At 50.5% G+C, this 18,036-nt stretch overlaps 6 protein-coding genes across 6 annotated transcripts; 4 read left to right on the top strand and 2 right to left on the bottom strand.

The window, feature by feature from the left end:
• Positions 1-750: 750 nt before the first annotated feature.
• On the top strand, positions 751-1,056 carry AKAW2_30317A (uncharacterized protein; the record flags this gene model as incomplete). The annotated part of the gene is made up of 1 exon (XM_041686818.1): positions 751-1,056. The coding sequence occupies one exon, from the start codon at positions 751-753 to the stop codon at positions 1,054-1,056; it is 306 nt and encodes a 101-aa protein (XP_041540764.1).
• Positions 1,057-1,371: 315 nt separating this feature from the next.
• Positions 1,372-2,811, top strand: AKAW2_30316A (glycosyltransferase family 31 protein; the record flags this gene model as incomplete). The annotated part of the gene is made up of 1 exon (XM_041686817.1): positions 1,372-2,811. The coding sequence occupies one exon, from the start codon at positions 1,372-1,374 to the stop codon at positions 2,809-2,811; it is 1,440 nt and encodes a 479-aa protein (XP_041540763.1).
• Positions 2,812-3,507: 696 nt separating this feature from the next.
• Positions 3,508-5,452, bottom strand: AKAW2_30315S (putative C6 transcription factor (AmyR); the record flags this gene model as incomplete). The annotated part of the gene is made up of 3 exons (XM_041686816.1): positions 3,508-3,909; positions 3,971-4,421; positions 4,473-5,452. 3 exons carry the CDS (start codon positions 5,450-5,452, stop codon positions 3,508-3,510), a joined length of 1,833 nt encoding a protein of 610 aa, XP_041540762.1.
• A 1,701-nt stretch (positions 5,453-7,153) lies between these two features.
• AKAW2_30314A (glycoside hydrolase family 31 protein) lies at positions 7,154-10,280 on the top strand (the record flags this gene model as incomplete). Its single annotated transcript, XM_041686815.1, has 4 exons — positions 7,154-7,848; positions 7,906-8,316; positions 8,369-8,539; positions 8,594-10,280. The coding sequence occupies 4 exons, from the start codon at positions 7,154-7,156 to the stop codon at positions 10,278-10,280; spliced, it is 2,964 nt and encodes a 987-aa protein (XP_041540761.1).
• Positions 10,281-10,925: 645 nt separating this feature from the next.
• On the top strand, positions 10,926-13,109 carry AKAW2_30313A (alpha-amylase; the record flags this gene model as incomplete). The annotated part of the gene is made up of 11 exons (XM_041686814.1): positions 10,926-11,078; positions 11,130-11,168; positions 11,234-11,349; positions 11,406-11,514; positions 11,564-11,792; positions 11,856-12,018; positions 12,069-12,215; positions 12,269-12,509; positions 12,570-12,849; positions 12,945-13,005; positions 13,073-13,109. The coding sequence occupies 11 exons, from the start codon at positions 10,926-10,928 to the stop codon at positions 13,107-13,109; spliced, it is 1,575 nt and encodes a 524-aa protein (XP_041540760.1).
• Positions 13,110-14,761: 1,652 nt separating this feature from the next.
• Positions 14,762-16,912, bottom strand: AKAW2_30312S (uncharacterized protein; the record flags this gene model as incomplete). The annotated part of the gene is made up of 5 exons (XM_041686812.1): positions 14,762-15,348; positions 15,400-15,629; positions 15,680-16,105; positions 16,165-16,569; positions 16,686-16,912. 5 exons carry the CDS (start codon positions 16,910-16,912, stop codon positions 14,762-14,764), a joined length of 1,875 nt encoding a protein of 624 aa, XP_041540759.1.
• Between the last annotated feature and the right edge of the window lie 1,124 nt (positions 16,913-18,036).

Raw genomic sequence — 18,036 nt, 5'->3', positions numbered from 1 at the left:
GCTGCGACAGCGAGTGGCTCGCAAAGGAAGAGAATAATTCCCTGATGGAGTCGACGCGTGGTCACTGGAAAAGAAAGCGACAGTCAACTTATCAAGATTCTCTTGACATCTCGTGCCAGAGGTTGTATTGGCAGACAGATGCCTTTTTCTTTTTGCTTTCGAGACGAGAACACACGCATATGCACCACTTGTTGGTCAGTTCGCCAACCCGCAGCAGGGCTTTTTCCACTATGCAACTGGCTGGCGACACAGACACACACTACCGACCAGATAAGGAAGTCGATAAGCCCATCATGAGACGCACTGCCAAGCGATTCGCCTGCAGCCGTCGTCATCAAGCCGCCGCCCCCGCTGTCCGGTTGGACCATCGCCCCCAAGTGGAATGCGCGTCAATCAACGGGCGGTTGTGCCATCCACCAGCTGCTGCGGCGACGGTGGCTGTCCCGCGGATGTCTAGCCTAGTAGTGCAACCGAATAGACAGCAGACCAACCAATAAGTTAGGGGTAGTGTAGAGTGTTAGGTTCTGCTACTACCGTAGATGATAACCCTCTGGCTGGCGGCGTCTTTTGCCATCGGAAGCGAGAATGCGACCGCGCCATGAGCCATGGGGATGGGGGAACTGGTACAGGGTAAACCGCTAAGGCGGACCCCTAACGCAACCCTGGGGGAGTCTGGGAGAGTGTCACCGTCCATCGCTGCAGACATTGGAGACGAAAGCATCAGACTAAAATCTCCTAGAGCGTGTTTGAATGGCCGATCGAGGGCCCCCAGTGGACACCGAGCAGGTGTGCCCTGACGGCCAGACCGGCTCTTATTCGACCAAGCATCGTAGACTCCATCCGTGGCTTCCAGCGTCCCATCTTCCCAAAGTCCAGGGCATGGCCGATCCCTGGCTTGTCGCCGGTCTCCGCCAGGTCAGATCCGACCAATTTCGAGCCGTGCAAGTGCTTGTTTCTTGGTGTTTCTTGTCGCCGTGCTGCTTTGGAGCCCCGTTGATCGCCTATCAGCCTTCCCTTTCAACCTTGGCTCCATTGACGTTGTCGCTTGCCCGCTGACCTTCGTCATTCTTTCCGCGTTCTTCTTTCCTTCATCCGTTGGGGTCCAGAGATCGTCTGCTGTTCATTTTATCCTCTGGGTTTTCCTCTCCACGTTTCCTTCCCCCCTTCTTCGCTGCCAATCTTTCTCCTTTACTCGCCCAGTATCCGGCCCTCCCCTCCTTCCCCCGGTACTCACCACCTCCCCCCTTTGTCCCCTCTTACCGGAAGATTCGACATGGTCTTGCACTGTTAGTGCGATCACTGTGATTATTTCATCCTACTCCAGCCATCCATTTGCCGGGGATTATACTTGAGAGACACGGAAAATCGAGAATGTGGGCAAAACCTGCGGACAAGCCGCGGTCATCGATAGGGAAGAGAAAGCTGCTGCGCTTTGTCGTCATCAGCTGTATCGTCACTAGCTTCACCATTTTCCTTTGGCCCCGTCTAGAATCCGAGCGCGTGACCACGGAAACTGTTTCCAACATTACCATCACCTCTGATGTTGGCTGCCAGCCGGACTTTGAGGCTCTCCGCCGCTTGAATGTCCAGAAACTGACCCAGTACGTGCGACGCGAAGTAGTGGCCTCTGAAACTCCCAGCAACGTCTTGCCGCTGTCACAACGTCTCCAAGTTCCTTTATTTCCGCAAAAGCCCCATGGCGACCAACTTCATCTACCGGAGGAGCTCTTGCATGAGGACTGCTTAATACCAAACCCGGTGTCCCTCCAAGTCCCGACACCCCCCAGACATGCGGATGCGTCCCACATCGACTTCGGTGTCGCTACGACGATAGAACGGTTGAACGATTCCCTGGACGCGTTTTCTCATTGGGCGGGTTATACAAATGCTCACATCTTTGCCTTGGTTGAGCCCGATGAGAGGGCACACGAAGTTCTGCTAAAGGCTGATGCGCTTGGAATAAATCTCTCAATATCGGAGTCGAGTGAAGAGTACCAGCGCCGATACTTTTCGCTGGTCCCTCACCTGGCCAAGAATGCGCGTCCAGAAACGAAATGGTCGTGCGTCATGGACGACGATACATTCTTCCTCTCGATGCCAGAGTTGGTCAAAGGGCTCAAGGAGTATGATGAAACGAAACCCATGTACGTGGGAGGACTGTCTGAAAGTATTCCCCAGGTTGGAGTGTTTGGATTGATGGGATTTGGAGGCGCAGGCGTCTTCTTGTCCCGGCCTTTGATCCAAGAATTGAGCCGGCCGGAAGTATTCGAGGACTGCCAGAGAATGGATGTGACGGGCGACCGCAGAATTTCTCTTTGCATCTACCAGTACACCAGTGTTCGTTTGACCATCGACCACCGCCTGCACCAGCTCGACATGATGGGCGATGTGTCCGGGTTTTTCGAGGCGGAACGGCAACCGCCGCTGTCAGTGCATCACTGGAAGTCTTGGTTCCACGCGGACATGGCCAAAGCCAGTGCGGTCACCGAAATCTGCGGTGATTCATGTCTCCTGCGGAAATGGCACTTTGGAGATGGCTGGATCCTCACCAACGGCTTCTCGGTGGTGAAGTATAGCAGCGAGAAGAAGCCAGGCGACAGAAGCATGGAGCTCACGTGGGACAGCCACAACGGTGCTGTATTCGAGTCGTACTTGCATGAGCTCGGTCCTCTCCGCTTAAAGGACGAGGGAAAGATTAGCTACCTGCACGAAGACGCCATCATTGACGGAAACCGTGTCCGTCAATGGTACGTCCACCGTGACCCGGAGCAAGGTGATCAAGTTCTAGAGTTGATCTGGCGAGCAGCCTAAGAACACCCGCCTATCTTTTCAAATTTGGCACATTTACTATTCATGCAATCCCCCCTCGTTCTCCCTCCGCCCCCACCTTCATCCATCTTCAAAATCGCCTGCACTGCTTTTACAGGCTACAGGTTGTCTCATGTCCTACCCCCTGACTTCTTCACTTATATATGAAGAGGGTTATTCCTTTCACCCCCTCTTCTACGCTAGCCACGTTTATAATTTTGCTTCTTTTTTAACGGCGCATAGATCATGAAACTTGACTTGATTGTTTAGCTTGGGATGATATCAGATTCGTGCGCGATACAGGTACATAGTCTTGGGTTTCTTATACTTTTTTTTTCTCTACACTTTCATACCAATTGTACATTTATTTTCGATGGACCCGGGTGTGTGCTTTGTATAGCGCAGTTAGACTAGAATAAAGAATTATTTTGAATGACTCCATGTTACTCCTTTATAATTATTTATAATGGCGCGATGGCTTCCCTTTCAAGTGTAAATGCATGGTGATTGAGCTAATATTCAACCACAATCGATAATGAATAGATAGTCTCATCACCTATATACATGCTTTATTACATACAAATCACCTTCATGCCGTATACATTGCCACATAGTCTCCAGATAAATGGTATCATAACAAAAGCAAAATCGTAATAAACTCGAATTAATACCAGCATCGTCATCATCGTAGTTCCCTTCCTAGTGCAGAAAATTGTTTTCCGGAAATTGCACCTGTGGAGTGGGTAGAAGTTGCGATAGTGGCTCCATTAATGCTGTCTCTTGTTCATGGGAATCAGGATTCTCCGAAACAGTAGCAACGGCGAGCCCGGTTTCCTCTTCCCATGTGGGAGCAGTGGGTAATGGAGGGAGGAAGTTGCCCATTGACGTGGGGGATGTGAAATCCATGGCACCTTTGCATCGCTCCAACAATGCGGGGAAGAGGTACGACTGAGAGCCGCGAATGCGTGATAAGGTAGTGAGGATGCCCCAAAGGAGTTCGCGGGGATCGACGGCCGCTTCAGTAAGACGGTGCGCGGCTTTAGTATTGAGCGATCGTGCCACGTCTGCGACTGAGGAACCCAGGTCGAATAATTTTTGTTCCTGTTATGTTGTTGTTAGTAAATGGCATTGGCATGTGCTAAGTTGGAACTGATGTACTAACCATGCCAATGCCGTGAGCATCAACAGCTCCCTGGGATGCAGCACCAATAACGTTCATAACAGCTTTGCCGACAAGAACGGGGAGGTGAAAGGGGAGGACTGCCTCATCGCGAGACCCAGGCTGAGTGGCGCGAGTCATGGAAAGTTTCCACATTACTGTCTGTAGCCATTGCTGGGTGATGAGTATGTCGACCTTTTGGATCTCCGAAACTCCGTCGACCGAGATCGCGTTGCAGAGACTAGATTGAATAGCAGACGTAGGGGGCATCTCGGACGAGCCGTCCATGCCTCCGGCAGAGACCCAGTCATAAAGGTTGACGGTCAATTTCTCGAAGATGCTGATAAGATTGATGAAACCGTATGCTAAGATAGGATCTTCGGAGCAAAGTACTTGCGGCTTACGAATTGAATTGCGCAGCATTACCGGTTTCGCTTGTTGAAGTGCGTAGCCCCTAATTCATATTAGTCAAAGACTGGCAAATGCTTTCCGAGGACGCATCTACCTTTCTGTGACAAAGAGTAGCCAGAACACCCTGCGCCGTTCCTCGGCTTCTTCGATACTCAGATCCACATAACTTGATTCTCGGTGGAGTGCCAGCGTGAAGACCATGGAAGTTGCTTGACAGAGGTAGAACCAGGCATGGTCCTGTCTGTCCAGATTGCCATATGAAGCAAACAGGAAGAAAGACGTAAGAAGACTTTCTATATTCATTCCATCTACTGGGTCACAATCCTTCCTTGCGCGTACTGCTTCAGCCAGCAACTTTTCGCCGGACATCCAGGAATGCCCGTCAATCCCGGCTTGCAGGTGTGAAGGTTCTGGGACAGATGCTGTGCCATCCAGCTTGAGTTGGATGTGTGTGGCTGCGCATAGGGCGACAAGAAAGGCATATCGTTGGGGCGATAAACGTTCAGGCTGGTGGCAATCTTGTTGGAGCTCCTCCTTCCGGACCACAGGCATGATGGGGAACAGATACTTCAGATAAACATTCACATGGGCCAGTAGCACCGGAGCGGACAGGCGTCGTGCATAAGGGCGCACTAGTGCCATACTAGAGTCTGACAACGAATTGGTTGAATCAGGCGAGGAGACTAGCTCTGGCGGAGGAAGCTGAGAAAACGGCTCAGGGGCGTCATGGGGTAAGTATTGAGGGTCTGCCACTGTAAAGGAAGGCGACATCGGTGAGCTTAACGGATAGCCCACTCCATCTGTAGTCCATGGCTTGTTCAGTGGATTATGTGACGGATTGTGTTGATATGAATTCTGTTGTCTTGATACCAGTGGATGAATGGGCGCAAGCGGATATAAGGTGCGAAACTTGGGCCCTTTGCGCCGGAGCACATCACTGTAGGAGCAAGAAAGAAGCAGGCGTCGACACTTATCGCAAGGCAGCTCGCGCGAGCATTTGATCTTACGTCGACGACAGTTGTCGCAGGCTTGCTTGGAGGCCTTTTGCTTGGTGGGGGAAGGATGTGAGTCCATTTGTATGCGGAAACAAGTGTGAGACTCCCGTCAGTTAGCAGTAGCAACAGCAGTGGAGCGAGACTCTGGAGACTTCATTGTATTCTGAGAAAGAGTGATGCTCGCCGGACAAGTTTCGGTGGTCAAGATGGCCACACGGTGAGCAGTCACCGAGAATCATGCGATTGCTAAAGGAGGGGAGACCAAGGAGAGAAATCTGGGGAAGGGCGGCGGGGAAGCGACACCGTGAGAAAGTCGGCACCTCCAGGCTACCCGGACCCCGCGGTATGAGCCACTTTCTATTAACCTGCTACGACTGGCCTGTTCATTTCGGCCCGTTGTTCGAGCCAAAGAGGCTATCACCTCGACTGGAGCTACTAGTATTTTAGTCTCAGAACGACTTCCTGGCTTAGCAGGTGGACCCTCCGCCCGAGCCATGACGCGGGTCAGGTATACTCCAGACAGAAGGCCGAAGTCATCTCCTTTAACGGCGAAAGCAGCGTAGGCTGTGCCAGGATATGGTTCATGGAGCTATCATGAAAGATATTGCCTGCAGACGGCCCATTCCCTCCGGCGACCCTTTTGTGTGCGAGGGTGGTGTGAGATACGATCAGTCGCTGGTTCGGCCTGAAGGATCCATCATTCGACCAAGAATATCATCAATGCGCTACGGAGTACTTTCGGAGAATCAGCACCCCTGCACAAAGCATTGTCATGGTGAATTCCTCTGGCAAAAGCTGACAGAGTCTGAGACTCGCTGACGATGGGATTCATGCTAATGATGGTCCGGAAGAGCTTTCACGTAACACTGGTGAACAACATCCCACTCGGGAAGCCGAGAATATGTGACCTAGAAATGAAATGATTATCAAAGCCATTAAATGCCTCGCAGTCAGGGCCCCTGGTATGTGTCTTCACTAGTAGACCCCATCTTCATTCGTCCCCGCCTTCAATGCCCTTCATTTTAGGTTTGAAATCAAGATTGAGTGCCACCTAGTTTTCAAACCAGCCAGCATCGACAAGTCTGGTGTTGAGATTCTTCACCGGGAGCATTCTGGGGAAGGTGGGAAAGGCGCCGCGCGAAGTGGTCGGGTCGCGATTGTCAACTGGATTGGAGCACAAGAATCGTCAGAGCCGAAGCCCGAATTGAGGGGGTCTCGGTGATTTATCGGGATGAGAGCCAATCAGCGTGCGCTCATCATCTGATTGTCTGGCTGCCAGGCCTCTCAGGCATCAATACGGTACTCGGCAGTATCCACTCCCGTCTCTCCGATGCAACAAATCATCGTTGGAGAATCCCCAGGCTCCCCCGCCAACTGGGGTCGATGCTTCTCCAATTGTCCTCGCCTACAATAAAGGTGCTGTACCAGCCCAACAATATCTTCAATCAGGTAGGTGCTTGCTCGTTACCTGCCCCATTCTCTCCTCTTCTTCGGTCATAATGAACTCAATTCGCTCGCTAGCTTTGCCGATTCTCCGCAATCCATAAAAATGTATCTCCGTTTGCCCCTTACACGTCGGGAATTCACCGGCGCAATGAGCCTGCAGATACGGTCGCACAGCGTCATGTCAATAGGAGGCTACTCCTAGTAGTGATGATCCGGTCGCCTCAGCCCAGCTATGTATAAATAACACGAGAATTCCTTGAATACATATAGGTTATAGCTGTCTTACTCTCATCAATGATATCGCGACCGTGCCTCGTGTCTCTTTAAGCGAGCCATGGTGAAGTTGACCGATCTCCTCGCCAGAGCCTGGCTTGTCCCTCTGGCTTATGGGGCGAGCCAGTCGCTCTTATCCACCACTACCTCTTCACAGCCTCAGTTCACCATTCCTGCTTCCGCAGATGTCGGTGCGCAGCTGATTGCCAACATCGATGATCCACAGGCTGCCAACGCGCAGTCGGTTTGTCCGGGCTACAAGGCTTCAAAAGTGCAGCACAATTCACGTGGATTCACTGCTAGTCTTCAGCTCGCGGGCAAGCCATGTAACGTATACGGCACAGATGTTGACTCCTTGACACTGTCTGTGGAGTACCAGGATTCGGATCGATTGAACATTCAGATTCTTCCCACTCATGTTGACTCCACAAATGCGTCCTGGTACTTTCTTTCAGAGAATCTGGTGCCTAGGCCCAAAGCTTCTTTGAATGCATCTGTTTCCGACAGCGATTTTTCTGTGTCATGGTCAAATGAGCCGTCGTTCAATTTCAAGGTGATTCGAAAGGCTACAGGCGACGCTCTCTTCAGTACAGAAGGCACCGTGCTTGTTTATGAAGACCAATTTATCGAATTTGTAACGGCTCTTCCCGAGGAGTATAACTTGTATGGCCTTGGGGAGCATATCACCCAGTTTCGCCTCCAGAGAGATGCTAATCTCACCATATATCCTTCGGATGATGGGACTCCTATTGACAAGTGAGTGCCGATTAGACCCGCATCTTTGGCTCCACTCCTGACACTTACTCTTCCTAGAAACATCTACGGCCAGCATCCCTTCTATCTGGATACAAGGTATTACAAGGGAGACAGGCAAAATGGATCTTATGTTCCGGTCAAAAGCAGCGAGACCGATGCCTCGCAAGAATATATTTCCCTCTCCCATGGCGTGTTTCTGAGAAACTCTCATGGGCTAGAGATACTCCTCCGGCCCCAGAAGTTGATCTGGCGGACCCTAGGTGGAGGCATCGATCTGACATTCTACTCGGGCCCAAACCCGGCCGATGTCACCAGGCAATATCTTACCAGCACCGTGGGATTGCCGGCCATGCAACAATACAGTACTCTTGGGTTCCACCAATGTCGCTGGGGCTACAACAACTGGTCGGATCTGGCAGACGTTGTCGCGAATTTTGAGAAATTCGAGATCCCGCTGGAATATATCTGGTGCGTATTGTACCTGTCCATTATGTCTTAACCCGGTCTGACATGTATATAGGACCGATATCGACTACATGCACGGATATCGCAACTTCGATAACGATCAGAATCGCTTTTCCTACAGCGAGGGCGACGAATTCCTCAGCAAGTTACATGAGAGTGGACGCTACTATGTACCCATTGTTGATGCGGCACTCTACATTCCTAATCCCGAAAATGCATCTGATGCGTAAGTGTACCATGTCAACTTATATAGCTGTCCTTCTGCTAATAGGCAATACAGATACGCTACATATGACAGAGGAGCTGCGGATGACGTCTTCCTCAAGAACCCTGATGGTAGCCTCTATATCGGAGCCGTCTGGCCAGGATATACAGTCTTCCCTGACTGGCATCATCCCAAGGCAGTGGAGTTCTGGGCCAACGAACTTGTCATCTGGTCGAAGAAAGTGGCATTCGATGGAGTGTGGTACGACATGTCTGAAGTTTCATCCTTCTGTGTCGGGAGCTGTGGCACCGGGAACCTGACTCTTAACCCGGCACACCCATCCTTCCTTCTCCCCGGTGAGCCCGGCGATATCATATATGACTACCCGGAGGCTTTCAATATTACCAACGCTACAGAGGCGGCGTCAGCGTCGGCAGGCGCTTCCAGCCAGGCAGCAGCAACCGCAACCGCAACCAGCGCGTCGACCTCGGTGTCATATCTGCGCACAACGCCCACGCCTGGTGTTCGCAATGTGGAGCACCCACCCTATGTAATCAACCATGATCAAGAAGGCCATGATCTCAGCGTCCATGCAGTGTCGCCAAACGCGACCCATGTTGATGGTGTTGAGGAATATGATGTGCACGGTCTCTACGGGCACCAAGGACTGAACGCTACCTACCATGGTCTGCTTGAGGTCTGGTCTCATGAGCGGCGGCCATTTATCATTGGCCGCTCAACTTTCGCTGGCTCTGGCAAGTGGGCGGGCCACTGGGGCGGTGACAATTATTCCAAATGGTGGTCCATGTACTACTCCATCTCACAAGCCCTTTCCTTCTCGCTCTTCGGCATTCCCATGTTTGGTGCTGACACCTGTGGGTTTACCGGAAACTCGGATGAGGAGCTCTGCAACCGATGGATGCAACTGTCCGCATTCTTTCCATTCTACCGAAACCACAATGAGCTCTCCACAATCCCCCAGGAGCCTTATCGGTGGGCTTCTGTTATTGAAGCGACTAAGTCCGCGATGAGAATCCGGTACGCTATCTTACCTTACTTTTATACGTTGTTCGACCTGGCCCACACTACGGGGTCCACTGTAATGCGCGCACTTTCCTGGGAGTTTCCCAACGACCCAACTTTGGCTGCGGTTGAGACCCAATTCATGGTTGGACCGGCCATCATGGTGATTCCGGTACTGGAGCCTCTGGTCAATACGGTCAAGGGCGTATTCCCGGGGGTGGGACATGGCGAAGTGTGGTACGACTGGTACACCCAGGCTGCCGTTGATGCGAAGCCCGGAGTTAACACGACCATCTCGGCACCATTGGGCCACATCCCGGTTTATGTACGAGGTGGAAACATCTTGCCGATGCAAGAGCCAGCATTGACCACTCGTGAAGCCCGGCAAACTCCCTGGGCTTTGCTGGCCGCACTAGGAAGCAACGGAACCGCGTCGGGGCAGCTCTACCTCGATGATGGGGAGAGCATTTATCCCAATGCCACGCTTCGTGTGGGCTTCACCGCATCACGGTCAAGCCTGCGCTCGTCAGCGCAAGGGAATTGGAAAGAAAGGAACCCGCTCGCTAATGTGACGGTGCTCGGAGTGAACAAGGAGCCCTCTGCGGTGACTCTCAATGGAAAGACAGTATCACCAGGATCCATCACATACAACTCCACGTCGCAGGTTCTGTTCGTTGGGGGGTTGCAGAACTTGACGAATAGCGGCGCATGGGCGAAGAACTGGGTGCTAGAATGGTAGTGTCAGACACAAGCCAGGTGTGCGCGTACAGCATGCAAAAATAGGTAGGGCAGTTAATGTCCTGCAATGTAGGTATTTGGTTAGAATTCAAATTTTAACATCAACCTTTGTTTTACCGCCCACCACGGCATTCCTGCATGACTATGTTCTGTAAACGGGTCTGGCAACACCCAGCAACGAGTCACTTGGGAAGGTACTCAATCTGACTCGCAGCTCTGTATAGTGGTTGCCAAGGCCGCCGGGAAGGAAACCGCCGGCCTGTGGCCACTATTCGCTGAGAAACCCTGCCAGTCAATGGCATCCACCCATGATCGCCAGGGCCCGATGGAAATCCCCCGCATCTTTATCCGTTTATAGTTGAAGTCTTTCATTCCCATCTAGCTGACGGTCGGGTACATCGCTAATAGGCAGCCTAGTTTCCAAGACACGGAGACGCATGTAATCGCTATTTATAGAGTGCTGGGATCGGACCCGTCGAACCGTCTTCCGATAGTAAGTGACAACTCACATTGTCATGTTGGCCTTACTCAATCCAAAGGAACTGACCGGCTTTGGATAGCCTAGTATAAATCATATCATCCTCCCTTCATTAGAGCGAAGTGCTCCTCAAATATAGTTATAGTCTTAGAGAAACTGACCAGAAGAATGATGATGATTCTGTTCTTCCTCAGTTTTGTGGTCAGTGCTTTGGCAGCCACGCCAGCAGAATGGCGCTCCCAGTCGATCTATTTCCTGCTGACCGATCGCTTTGCACGAACCGATAATTCTACCACTGCTTCGTGTGATTTGAGCGCCCGGGTTAGTCGCAGCATGAGCGAGATCTTGCAAATGACCCGCTGACAAACGTAGCAATATTGCGGTGGATCCTGGCAGGGCATCATCAATCAGGTCGGTCCACCATCGTTGCAGCACCATCTCTATCGACGCCAGTTTGGGAATCTAACATTCTTTAGCTGGATTATATCCAAGGAATGGGCTTTACAGCGATCTGGATCACACCAGTAACTGAACAAATCCCCCAAGATACCGGTTACGGACAGGCATATCACGGATACTGGCAGCAGGATGCGTGAGATTTACTCCTATCACCCCAGTGCATGTATTTCCTCCTTACCATGCAGACAGTTACGCCCTCAACTCCCACTATGGTACAGCAGACGATCTCAAAGCTCTCGCTTCAGCTCTTCACTCACGGGGCATGTACCTCATGGTGGACGTCGTTGCCAATCATATGGTATGTTCTCAGTCCTCCAGGAAGTTCGCTTCATATCTGACAACGATAGGGTCACAATGGCACGGGAAACTCTGTGGACTACAGTGTCTATAGGCCATTTAACTCGCAAAAGTACTTTCACAACCTCTGTTGGATCTCTAATTACGATAATCAGACAAATGTTGAAGACTGCTGGTTAGGCGACAACACCGTTGCCTTGCCGGATCTTGACACTACCCGTACGGATGTGAAAAATATGTGGTATGACTGGGTCGAGTCGCTTGTCTCTAACTACTCCGGTATTCCTACCTTTGCTTCACTATGTGCTATCAATTATAGGACAAAGACTAACAGACATCAAGTCGACGGCCTCCGTATAGACACAGTCAAGAACGTTCAGAAGAACTTCTGGCCCGGCTACAATAATGCGTCAGGCGTATACTGTATCGGAGAAGTCTTCGATGGAGACGCGGCATACACCTGTCCTTATCAGGATGACCTGGACGGAGTGCTCAACTACCCGATGTAAGCCCTACCTAGAACCCCAATGAATGCTCGCCAACGACTTGCAATAGGTACTATCCACTCCTCCGGGCTTTCGAATCCACCAACGGCAGTATCAGCGACCTCTATAACATGATCAACACCGTTAAATCCACCTGCAGAGATTCTACGCTTCTGGGGACTTTCGTCGAGAACCACGATAACCCTCGCTTCGCCAAGTAAGCATCCCTTCCAACTTCATCGTAACGAGCACATTAGCTTACCCCCGAAGCTACACAAGCGACATGTCCTTAGCCAAAAATGCCGCAACGTTCACCATCCTAGCCGACGGCATCCCCATTGTATACGCCGGTCAGGAACAGCACTACAGCGGGGGCAATGATCCCTACAACCGCGAAGCGACGTGGCTCTCGGGCTACAAGACCACCAGCGAGCTCTACACGCATATCGCCACATCGAACAAGATCCGTACCCACGCTATAAGCCAAGACAGCGGATATCTCACCTACAAAGTGAGCCACCATTGAGTCCTTGCGTTGCGTAGTGCATCTAACTGTGGAACTCTATCGCAGAACTACCCGATCTACCAAGACACCTCGACTCTTGCCATGCGCAAAGGCTACAACGGCACCCAAACCATCACGGTCCTTTCCAATCTCGGCGCCTCAGGATCCTCGTACACTCTCTCCCTCCCGGGAACAGGCTACACCGCCGGTCAAGAGATCATGGAGATATATACCTGCTCGAATCTGACCGTCGACTCAAATGGCTCGGTGCCAGTCCCCATGAAGAGCGGATTGCCACGGATCCTCTATCCCGCAGATAAGTTGGTTAATGGAAGCTCATTTTGCAGTTAGTTCCTACCTATCTGTTTCAAAAGTCCATGTTTATATGCGTGTCCTTCACATACATTGTTCGTGAATTGATAAATTGATACATCCGCACAGGTTCCGCGATAAGCGTCTTCAAGCATGCAGGGGGAGTAATGTTGTTCTTGAGCTACACTGTGTAAGTGCATCATTCGCTAGGTGATGAACCCCATGATCGTGATCTAGATGCTGACAGTGATCTGTAGAGTTTTCGCTCAGGTGCTTCTTGCTATAATGACGTGATTGGGATGTCTCAGTGTGCCTTCCCTTATTACTTTATTTTTATAGGCGATTGGATGTTTCTATGTGTAATGGATTCTTCAAGAAGATTTTACATGATTAAGTAGTATCCATGTCCTTTTGCTTGTTAGGGTGAATAAAATATATACCACCGACGTAGTAATACCGATACCTAGTCCTTAGTGTATGAAAGCCAAGGTCGGTCACTACAACCACACGAAACAACGGATTAAACTTAACTAGTACTACTATCATCAACACCCAGCCAATTTCTACAACAGACCAATAATAAAACCACTGCACACAAGCATAGATAATTCCTATCCATCCAAAAAATAAAGAAAAAGAAAAGGAAAGAAAAGAAGAAAAGAAACGGGAGAAGAAAGAAGAAACTCCTACTTTCCTCCATCGAGTATCTTCATCCGAATACAACCCATCTACGGGCGGGGCAAGCGAGATGAACAACAACCTACCTGCAGCATCAATCAATCACTCAACTTTCCTGTTTAAATCCTTCAAAAACAGTAGTAACTTAGTAACACATGAAAATGCCCAACTAAACTAAACCTACTACTCTACTCCCAAAAAAATAAATTAATTTAATCAACAAGACGAAAAAGTTTATCCCTCTCAAAACAACACCATATTGGCTCTTCCTCCTCTCCCCCTCTTCCTTCCTCCTCAGTAAAGCATAGACAGGTAGTGATCGACTTATAAGAATAACTAGTATGTAAGTCATTCTTGAACCCCCTCCCACTGCCAGCCCAGCCCCTCTTCGAGAATTCATTAGTGGGTGACTGACTGACTGTACTGCAGTGCAGCAGCCACCACATCATCATCATCACCATCTACGGGAAGGGGAGTGGGAAGTGGACTGGAGTAAAAGGGGGGTGTGTGGTCAAAGGACATACTACTACTTACTACTAGTATGTATGTTACTTGATCGATCGGAAAATTATCTATCTTCTATTTTTCTCTTCGATGATGATTAACTAGTACTCTTTCCTAAAATGTACTAATCTGACAATAGTAGTAGTTGTACAGATTGGTTCCGTTCCTTGTTCGCTCTCCTCTCTTCCCCTCTCCCCTCTCCCTCTGGGTGGGAGGAATGACATGGAATGCTGTTGTTGTTGTTGTCCTCCCGCGGAAGCACGGAACGGTCCGAATAGGAGGAGGGATAGGAAGATGATGTCGGAGATTTATCCGATTAGGAAATGGTGGCTGGCTGGGGCTACTGCAGCCTGGTGGTCTGTGGTGAGTAGTTTGGCATGTGAATGTAACTACTAACTAGTAGCAGTGAGCGTTGTAAGTTGCAAGAAAAGCAAGCGGCACTCGCTCAATTACGTGATGATTCGTGGCACGGGCCCCTCTAACTAAATAGGACTGTGCAGGAAGGCAACCTAACCAGCTAACTAACTACCTGATGGATCCGGTGGTGGATCGTGGATTAAAATATATTATTTTTATCTTTGTTTAGTGTCAGGCCTTGGATATTATCATTTTCGTTGCACGTCATCATGCTAGGTTCAGCCCAGTCCAAGGGCAGAAACTAAATCACCACACCACTGCAGGCAGGTTATCCCTGGTGGTACTACTGCTACTACCATACCCACCCCCACCTATGTCCATCTCCTGGTTGACCTCATTGAATTACCTTACAGCGTCGCTGACCGATACGCTGCTAGCCCAGTCACAGGCATGCCGTTGAGTATCCCATCCGGAAAAGAACTCGGCATGACTTCTGGCATCAGTTGCTCGAAGCCATACCCCTCGATCATGCCATCCATGAGCGGTGGCATGAACGGTGCTTGACCCATGCTCATCTTACGACTGTCGCCGTAGGATGATAACGGAGACCCTTTGACCGTGGACGACGGATCATTGCATTCCGCACTGCTACATCGCCGCTTGAACTCAGCGACCATGCACGAAAACCGGTATGCGATGTGGTCTTCGTTGGGCGCGAGATGCAGCAGGAACATCTGCACCTGCTCGATGAGCGGGTCCATGAGGTTGAAATCACACAAATTCAGAGCAGCGTAGCCGACAATGAAGTAGACCTGGTCGACAAGGCTCAATGCGGTAGAGTACCGGATCTGGAGGAATCGCGATATGATCAGACGTGAGGTTTGCAGAACCTCAGATGCGAGCCTGTCGGATCTGGGCTGAAGCCTCATTGCTGTGCGGTGAAGGAGTGTCTGGCAGAACCAAAGGCTCAGCTCCAAAGTGGAACTTTCACCAGCTGTTTCGCTCGTCAGTGGTAGTCCCCGGGAAACACTGGCAGGCTTCTTACAGAAAAGGTGAGCCCACTCCCTCTTCCATCGCTCGATTTCCTCATAGTCAAGGTCCGCCAACCGCATGCGACTGCTATTGCTCTGGAGCCGCAATGTAATCAAATAGAGCTGTATTTCCGCGACAACCCTGGCGTCCTCCAAGGTTGCTGCGGGGTGTTCCAGTATCCGTGGGCAGTGATCAAGGTATCTCTGCTGGATATGGAATGGACGCGCATTGCCAACCGCAAAACTAATGCGTGTTAGCTATGTTGGGGACAGGAGGTATCAGGTAAAACCCACTGTAGCTGTGTCAAGCAATATGTATTCCATAGCCGCAGCTGCGCAGCCGTTTCATTGTCTACCACAACTTCCGAGGGCGCATAGTTTATAAACTCAAGCGCAATAATCGCATGGTTGATTGAGATGCCACTCAACAGCCAGCTGTCCATGGGTGGCTCTTTCTGGGCGGTTGCTGGCCAGAGACAGAGAAGTGCAAGTGCTTGGAGGGTCTCATACTTCAGGGGAGGTTTCTCCCACAAGATGTTGACTACCGCATGTCGCACTTGAAGATATAGAGCATGCACAGCAGACGCTGGTATCCCCGGGACATAGCGTGAAGCTAGAAGGCATGCAGTATTATACAGTAGAGAGTCGGGGGCTTTCATGTCATTGTGGATATCGGAGAGATTGTAAATAGAAACGCAGGCACCGAAGTGATCGACAAACCTGATTTGCGCCAAGTATTAGCAGCTATCTTGGTAGTTGTCTATCAGGTATGCTCATACGTTTGCAACAATTTGAGGGATAGTTTGGAGTCGATAGCGCCCTTGGCGGCACCGTCACTGGAGAGGGGAGAGTCAACAGGAGAAGTAGTCTCTGCTTCTCCGAAGAAGTCGGACTGGAGGTCCTGAATGAGGCGAACGGGTTTAGGCAGGAAGGGAGACGACGGGCTTCCCTCCATGGAGGCAGTATCATCCGTCATGATACTTCTTGTCAAGTGCGGAATTGAAGTATTTGCGAAACCTGGGGAGTGATCTAGCATCTGCCGCATCATGCCCGTCATCTCCCTCATGGATCGTTCTAGGGAGGTGAGGCGCTCCTCAATAGAGGGAATTGCCGAGGTGGCGTCTGGCCAGATCGCAGCACTGTCTTGGAACCGATCGGTCGTTTCTGGCAGCTTGCAATCGATTCTAAAGAAATCGTGGACTGTCAGCAAAATTGGGACAGTTACACTCCACGACTAAGTTCATGTCGCGCCCAATAGGACAAACAAAATTCGAAATGGCAGGTATGAGTTGCTACTGACCTGAGAGATAGACAGCGACGGCACGCATGACCGCGCGGATCTAGATCACATCTTGTTTTAAGCTTCCGACATGTGTGACAGGCAGTCATGGATCGTCGTATCCGGCCTTTCGGACGAGCTGTGTCGGAATGGGGAGCTAGTCGCCTGCCATCCTCGGCAACGTCCAAGCTCTTGTGCTCCCATGAAGAAGGGGTCTCGTATTTGATCTCGTCCACGGTGCGAGTCATGTCATCAAACGAAGTCCACTTTGGACCAATTGATGGCAGGCAATTTGGAGAGTACGGTAGAATCAAAACCAAGAGGGCAAAAGAGGCAAAAAAAAGCAGTAGAATAGTTACTACGCGCAGGCCATCGAGGGGCGGGCAGGTGGAGAGACGAATAGTGCCTTTTAACAGTTGGCGGCCAACCCTGGAAATGGGATTGTGCTCGCCAGCTGGGAATTGACGAAATTGGCTTTGGTTAGATTGGTTATGGGTCCGTCCAGTCCGTTCTTGACCTGGGGTAGACGCTAAATGACGGCAGCACAGCAGCCAGCCAATCCATGTCCCTGCAGGTCTTCTAGAAAGATCGAAACAATGGGTCGCGATACTGGCCAGTCACCCTGGCAGGGGGTCTGATTGGCATGCGCTATGGTATTCTCCGAGTCTCCGATGTAAACCGGATCGTAACTAAATCCCGCTGCTTCCAGGGAGGGGGGTTGGGACCAAAATGACGCCGGTGGAAAGTGGGAAATTAGTGAGGAACTGCCGCTGAAGTTTGGCGTTGATTTGCTCGGTTCCCTGCTTATCATGAAGATATGGATCGGGCGGAAGTCCAGGATAAGAAGGTCAGTAACTCGCGTGTATCTTTGGCTGATGGTCTTTGGGAATTGATGACGGCTTTTCTTTTTCCTTTTTTTTCTTTCCGTTTTTCCTCATTAGAAAAAAAATAATAATTATAGTAATAAGCAAAATTAGCTTTTTAGGATCGCTCCTCCAATTTCTCCTCTCCCCTTGTCCGTTCCAAATTGATGGTCAGGCATGACAGCGGTTGGAGATTGACGGGGAGAAAGTAACCGCGTGAACCAAGGGAAAATCAAAAAGCGATCATGTAGATCTTAACGAGAAGGAGTGTCTCTCGACAAGACCATAGCGACTGACCATAGGTAATTACCTTATAAGATTCCTCAAATGGTCTTTCTACCGCCAAGGAGAGAAAAATTTTCCTCTTGTCTCATCTCTACACTTGAACGGCGCATCCTGCAATGCGACATAGAATGCCTGCCCTGGCGGCTATCACCGGAATTATTGTTGGACTGTTAGCAAGGATGCACGTTGATATTATCACATCCATGTCTAGACCCGAAGCCAGA

The sequence above is a fragment of the Aspergillus luchuensis genome, chromosome 3 (genome assembly GCF_016861625.1).
Source record: "Aspergillus luchuensis IFO 4308 DNA, chromosome 3, nearly complete sequence".
NCBI lineage: Eukaryota > Fungi > Ascomycota > Eurotiomycetes > Eurotiales > Aspergillaceae > Aspergillus > Aspergillus luchuensis.
This window is presented reverse-complemented; position numbering and strand designations above follow the sequence as displayed.